The following is a 7186-nucleotide window of genomic DNA, read 5'->3' as shown; positions in this document are numbered from 1 at the left end:
GTAACATTTACGTGTATTTAGAGAAAGTAGGTTATACCGACCAATAAATTTAAAAGCGTTATTATAAGATTTACATCGGTAAAGTTTAAGGTTTTTATGGGAAGACTATTAATTCAATATGGATTATGTGAAGGTTGTTTTAACAAATACATGTTTCAAGTGTTAAAAAAAAAAGCTAAAGTGAAGAAGTTATCCACAGAACTAGTTTGCCTTTTTATTTCTCAAATAAGTTAACGTTAGTGTAAAATTAGTAACGTTTTAAATTTCTATGATAGTAAGAGTGAATCTTAATTCTCAAAATATGTAGTCATGCTATTTAAAAATCAATTATTCTAATAAAAATAAATAATATAGATACTATAAATAATTCAACATAAAAAAAGGGAAATGAAACCTATGAATTAATTGTTAGCTCTCTTTTAAATTAACTACTCATTACACTAAACTAAACCTACTAATTCATTAGAGTTCATCTAAGCTAAGAAAGACAAAGATAAGATAAATGTTAGGCAAGTAAGCAGACACACAAAGATAAAGTAAAAGGAACAGATGTGTTAAATGGGTTTGGCCCATTCAATATGCTGCCATGCATTCTGCCATATGGGCCTCGGCCCAACATCATTTTTTGCGCAGCTGCGGATTGGATGACTTGAGAAGAAAGTTCCGTTGGGCTTTGGCCCAACACTGAACATGGAAGATGACGAGTCCCTCGGACTCATATGCGATGATCATGCATAAGAACAAAAGAAAAGAATTAGTATGTAACCCAAAAATAAAGCTAAACGTATATAATGCAAATTCAAAACAAGGACAATAGCTTTCAACTAATCAGGGGACTGCCTATAGTTAATACATTAATGACTTCTAAACAGACAATAAGAAATGAAATTAAATGAGTGTAGCAGGCCCCTGTTCGAATTAGATGTCCACAAAGGAAGGGAAATGGGCCAAGATATAAAACAGTCAGATAAAAACAGGTGCAGGCTTAATAACGTGTTCAAGCAACAAAAGAAACAAATAAGGTAGGCCCCAAATAAAGTAGGGCAGTTTCCGTTTTCGAAATAGATGACTCATGTATGTGATTAGAGAGTATAGGATTTGTTGTCCTAAGGAAATCAATCAAACTCATTTATGGCAGAACAAGAAACACTGGACAAGAATGTAAGAAGTATGTATAGGACATGACCATGAGAATACTCAGGCAAAGATTTAGACAGAATACAGAGGGAATTATCATCAGCTGTACGACAAATTGAAATAGGTATAAGCTTCGCGAGAACATGACAATGTACAGTGTAGGTAGATTAAAAATCGGCATAAGAAAGGAAACAGCTCAGACCCATCGATAGTCATAATATCTACTCAGAACGAGAAGTCTACAAGGCTGTTTTTAAGCAAATTTTTTAAGTTGAAGCAGTTGACATCTAACTATGAAGCAACAAATTATGCACGTAGGAACAACAATGGCTGACCACAGTGGAGGTTAATCCAAACAAACAGAGAGAGAGAGAGAGAGAGAGAGAGAGATCACACTAAGGCACAACAGATTATCATCATTTTGTTCAAAAGAGAAGCTTCAAACACAAAGCAAGGCAAAGCAGAATGTTCATCAGGGAATTTGTAAGATGTTACACTGAGCATAAATCGTTGGCAAATTTCATTTTTTAAACCAACATTTAGTAACTACAGATTCAAGGAAAAACTAAAACATGCTTGCTCATTCTTTAACTGGACAAAGAATAAAACCAGTAATAAACCAAACTAAAGAAGTAACACAAAGCCAAGTTCATGTAGTTAAAATAGATATAGGACTAACTCTGGAAAACATGCGGCAAACAAATAAACCAAAATTTGATCAAAGTACGTGAAAGGAGACTACTGTCTATTCTAAATTCGAAATCGGACTCGTAATCTCAACTAACAAACTTACTCTATAACTGAAACTCTGCCTCCTCCTCAAACAGGATCTCAGAATAAAAAGGACCAAATTGATATTCAACTTATAATTCTCTAAACTCTTGATAGTTATCAACCTTAATCGAGCATTTCTAAATCAAAACCAGAGATGCGTAGCTAAACAACTTAGATTAAGGTTAACTTAAATTAATGAATCAAAAGTTTTAAAGCTAAGTCGAAAATCAGCCCAGCCAACATGCCATAGTAAAGATGTCATAACAGCCAGTCAATCACATTTTCCAGTCGCAATTTCAACCAAACTAGTAAATAACATGTATTTCAGTCGGAATTTCAACCACATAAAACAACAAAAAATAAAATTGACGAAGAGTAATATTTTTAGGCTAATAATAGTAGAACAAAATCGAGGAGAAATGAGAAGTGATTTACACGAGAAGAACTCTAATTCATGATTTTATCTCAAACGACAGATTCATTATACTAACAATACCAGAAAAATAAAATAAAAATAAAAATGAAGCTTTAGGTTTACCGACCTTTTGTAGGTGCAGTGAACGGGGTTTCGAGGTCTCGGATTTACGCTCGATCTTAAAGTAACAGTAGAGTAAAACGAACTGAATAGAATGGAATTCGAACAACTCTCAGATTTAGAGTAGTAATGAAATAAAGGAATGTTTCAACGTGGTAAAGTTTTCCGGTGGTTCTTGCTGTCCAAAAAAAAACTCCCTCCGGTTAAGAAATATAGATCTATTTATAGGAAAAGGTTAGGGGTTTTTATTTGGGCGGGATAATGAGACTCGAAAGTTCGAAATCTGGTCAAACTTGTTTGAGATTTGAACGTTGGAGGAGTTTTGGACGAGCTTGTAGCCCGTTCACGTGATTTTGCAGATTCGTGCCCAAAGTGGATCGATTTTTCTATGGTCTTGAGGATTGTACGCGTCTTGAAGCCAAAAATGGGTAAACCCTTTCTCTGTCAACGACAGAGCTTGGGTGAAGCAGATGTATAGCCAACTTGTATATGAAAATGGGGTAGACCGAGGCTGTTCACGGCTAAAGAGCCACTGTGATTTTACTAAAGTAGAGGGGAGAGGACGAGAGCGGAGAGAGAGAGAGAAAGATGACAACGCTGTGCGGCTAGGTTAGATGTTTCAACCGATTGAAAGGTTTTAAGGAATTGGGCCAGGTCAGACGAGAATGGGTAATGGACTGGTCGGGTTTTTGGGGAATTAATTGGGCTGATTGGGTAAAACGAGTGGGTTGCTCCTTTTGTATTGGGCTGGCCGAATTAGGCCTTAGCCCATATGTTTTCAAAGTTAATTACGGACTGAATTAATATTTTGGGCTTCTAAATTAGATCAAATATACTATGTAGCAATAATAATAATAATAATAACAAATAATAATAACAATAATAATAAATTCCATAAGTAGAGTTAGTATATAAAATATGAGCAAAGTAATAATAGAGTAAAATATTACCTAAGTTATACATAATAAGTAAGTAGCGATGTACAACGTATTAATACTTAACAAAATTAATATAGTAGTAGAAATTATAATAAAGTAAAGGGTAAAAATAAGATATTGATTTATTAATTGGAATAAAGGAGGGGCAAAATTGGGTGTCAACAACCTCATCATACATATGGAAATAGCTACCAAGTGTTTACACAGAAATAAAGAATTTAAAAAGCAAGAAAGTTAAGTTTCAAGCTTTGCTGACCTTTAGAATATTTAAAGGTCCAACAAAAATAAGAATCTTCAACAGTTACTCATGACATCTTCAAAATATTGAATCTTTTTCATAATTGACCCTAAGACATGTTCATTAGCCATATCCTCTTTCCCAAACTGGAAAAGACAGTTTTAGCACTTCAAGAGAACAAAAATATATATAGCAGGTGACATGACATGAATCAAGCTTAGGCCAGATAAGAACTCAACAGAGAGATTAAGAACACTTATTAATCAGGTCGCGTGCACGAATCGGGAAGAAAAATATCTAGAACAGAGAAAGAATAGTGGTAGAAGAAGCAGAAGGAAGAAGGATGAGAAGAAGAAGAAGAAGAAGAGGAGGAGTAACATTTATAATAAGTACTTACCTTGGTTGTTACTACCAGCAGATGGACGATTTATTTGTTGAATAGCCGCTTCTCCGTGCGAACAAACACTGAATCTTAGTAAGCTTGGATCAAGTTGTAAGTTTGGGTTTAGATGCTGAATTTGTCCAACGACTTTCATTGTAACATCTCGTTCCATGGTATCCATTTGTGCGTCAAATTTTTTCTGCATTCTCTGTTGCACCCTAGCTTCTATTTCCTCAATTTTTTGTTGCATCATTTCATCAGTAATATTTAAAGAGGGTCCAGAATTTCCCATTTTTTCTTTCAAGTCTGTTTTGGTAACCCCACGCCCATACAATCTTACGCATCCTGGATGCTCAGGTCCCATGACTGATGCAAATGCGTCAACTGATTGACTGCCATCTTCGCTTTCTTGAGTTTCTATTCTTTCCATTTCAGCCTACAAATTAGTACCAAGAGTAGAGAGTTCAAGTATATCAAAGTGATTCAATATTTACGAACAAACAAATAATATTGATAAGCTTTAAATTAGAAAATTTCGTACTATTTTCCTCATCGTATCTTCATATGAATCCTTGTATACTCACCCAGGTTTCCTCTTTCTTGTAGTCACAAAGATATCCTTATTTGTTACAGCATCAGAACTTTCCTTCTCTTTTTCCTAGTTACATGAAAGTTGGCATAAAAATCTTCCTAAGTAAAGTCTACAGGTTCTAGTAAATGAACAATAAGAGAAAACACCAAACCTCGCGAATTATAGCAAAACTTCTTTTGCCAACAGTGTGCGGATACCTTAACTTTTTCCGATTCTCTGTATTAGTTCTGGACGTTTCTTGCAATAATTGAGTTGGAGATACTATATGAACCAAATACATAAGAGATGAAGGGCATATCTTACCTGAGCTTTGTCGAAGTTCTAGTATTCAATGAGATCCTTAAAATGAGATTATGGAATATTTGCAAGCCTTTTTGCCATTCGAAGTTCATCAGTGGCATAGGGTAAATAGTACCGTTGCTTCAACCAAGTCTTATACCTTCTCCAAGCTTTGATATTTCTTTGAAAGCCCATTTACTTGCAGTATCAGGAATGTCATATTTTTCCTACAATTTGGTGCAGTTAGGTTAATGCAAAAGATATAGAAAAATTCAACCAAATCATTGAGAACTTCAAACCTTGGTATAGCTCCACATATCTTTATGAGTTTTCAATTTCCTCCAATCTAATACATTAACAGGACAAAAGGTCGAATTCCTTGCCAATGTTCCAAGAAAGCTGCCCAACTCTGCTACGACTGCTGGAGTAGGACCAACGGGCTGGTTGTACTTATTTAGCACTATTAGTTTACGCTCACTCCGTCCGTGTACACTTTGCATTTGTGTTCTGCCTGTTTTTCTTTTTTCAATGGAAGGAGATACAATAATCATAGACAGATATTATCAAGTTACTAATGTAGTAGAATCTATATAAAAAAAAAAATTCTTACCTCCTTCCTCAGATTGTTCGTTTTCTTCTTGAGCAGTAGAATCTTGTGACATTTGCTGGACTTGTTCTTGTACTGCCTGTGCTGTAGAAGGGGTAGAATGCAGTGATGTTTGCTGCACTTGTTGCAGTACTACTTGTGTTGGAGAAGGGGAATTCCTTGGTACTTGTTGTAACTGTTCTCGTACTTGTTCTACAGAAGATGTAGAATCCAATGGCACTTGCGATCCTGGCTGTGGAAGCTATTTTTTTCTATTTGAACAATCAGCCAGAACATTTCTTTTTGTTCCCACATTTGAACAATCAACTTGAACATTTCTTTTTGTTCCCATCAACGACATTTGGTTTGCCAACGATGCAAGTGATCCAGCTGGAAGGAATGTTGAGCCTTTTACTTTTTTCTTTTTTCTTTTTAAAGGCCTTTCTTGATCCATGACTATTCAGAACTCTGTCAAGTTCACAAAATTAAAAGATAAAAGGTTAGCAGAAGTGTTAACAAAGCTAGATATAAGCTACGCAAAGAGGGAGACAAGTATTGAATAAAAGTCATGCATGGAGAGACAAGTATTGACACATTAAAGAAGCTGCAAAGTTCAGGTAGGGCCCGAGATAATCATAAATAGTATTTTTAAAAGGGCGTTAATCACTCACAGATAAAAAAAATTAAAACTACTAGTATATATTTGAAGTTAGTTCAAAAATTTCACTTTAATCATCCCCTTCCATCCAATCCCAATCGGTATGATCAATGGCATCATCGTCTTTAGATGATTCTGTAGTTGTTTCTTCTAAATATTGTGGATGAAACGACATATCAAAACCATCAACAGCCATATCTTCTCTTGAGTATCAATTGTCAACATCAGGTAATCTACTTGAGCAACCAATTTCATCATTAGGTTCCCTCCAATATGTGTCTTTGATATTGGGACAATTCTCTTCTTCTAAATCGTACAAATCTACTGGGACCTTATTCCTTGCATAATAAACCTCTTTATCAATTGGATCCTCGATATAAAAAACTTGCTGAACTTGCGATGCTAACACATAAGGGTCATCTGTACTGCATAATTTGTTGAAGTATACCCGAGTTAACCCATATTCATCTACTTCATTATGAAACCAATCACATCTAAAAAATACAACACTAAAATGACCATAATAATCAATCTCAATTATATCTTGAATAACTCCATAATAGATAACCTCTCCATCGATGGGATTTTGGTCCCTAACACCAGCAAAACTATCAGTTGTTGCTGATAAAGTCACTCCACAATTTTGAGTCTTACAGGGTGCATCCTGAGTTTTCGTATGAAATCAGTAGCCATTAATGAAATATGCAGTATATCTTTTGGCCACCTCATTAGGCCCTTTAGCTAGCTTTCGTAAATAATCAAGCACTTCAACATTTTCAACTTTCTCTTCAAACCAGTTACTGAATTCCCGACTATGATTCCTTGCTCTTACCCATGCATTTGATCTAGTATGATTACCCATTAAACTCTTATGTTCCCTGCAATCATGAATGTTTAAAATTTACTTATTAGGCCTTTATAAATGGAACTTAAAATACCTTAACATAACAAAACAGATAAAGTTTAAATGTAAATAATTGTTATATAATTTGTCTTACTCGATAAACTTTTCCACTTGTTCATCTCCAGTATTGAACAAAGCATACCGATGTGCTTCATTCTTGGAC

The 7186-nt window shown here is 34.9% G+C and overlaps 1 protein-coding gene across 1 annotated transcript; it reads right to left on the bottom strand.

Annotated features, from left to right (window-relative positions):
- Positions 1-1717: 1717 nt before the first annotated feature.
- On the bottom strand, positions 1718-5915 carry LOC132639324 (uncharacterized). Its single transcript, XM_060355776.1, has 7 exons — positions 5790-5915; positions 5486-5723; positions 5175-5386; positions 5036-5102; positions 4748-4857; positions 4020-4440; positions 1718-1728 (listed from the first exon to the last, which is right to left on the bottom strand). The coding sequence occupies exons 1-7, from the start codon at positions 5913-5915 to the stop codon at positions 1718-1720; spliced, it is 1185 nt and encodes a 394-aa protein (XP_060211759.1).
- Positions 5916-7186: the final 1271 nt, after the last annotated feature.

This window comes from Lycium barbarum, chromosome 5, assembly GCF_019175385.1.
Source record: "Lycium barbarum isolate Lr01 chromosome 5, ASM1917538v2, whole genome shotgun sequence".
Classification (NCBI taxonomy): domain Eukaryota; kingdom Viridiplantae; phylum Streptophyta; class Magnoliopsida; order Solanales; family Solanaceae; genus Lycium; species Lycium barbarum.
Note: the sequence above shows the minus strand (reverse complement) of the source record. Positions and strands in the feature narration are given on the sequence as shown.

Excerpts from the sequence above, each read along its gene's own strand:
- LOC132639324 (XM_060355776.1), bottom strand. The coding sequence starts at position 5,915 with ATGGATCAAGAAAGGCCTTTAAAAAGAAAAAAGAAAAAAGTAAAAGGC. Across the intron at positions 5,387-5,485 it reads CGAACAATCTGAGGAAGGAG|GCAGAACACAAATGCAAAGT; the intron begins GTAAGAATTTTT and ends AAAGAAAAACAG. Across the intron at positions 5,103-5,174 it reads ATATGTGGAGCTATACCAAG|GAAAAATATGACATTCCTGA; the intron begins GTTTGAAGTTCT and ends ACCAAATTGTAG.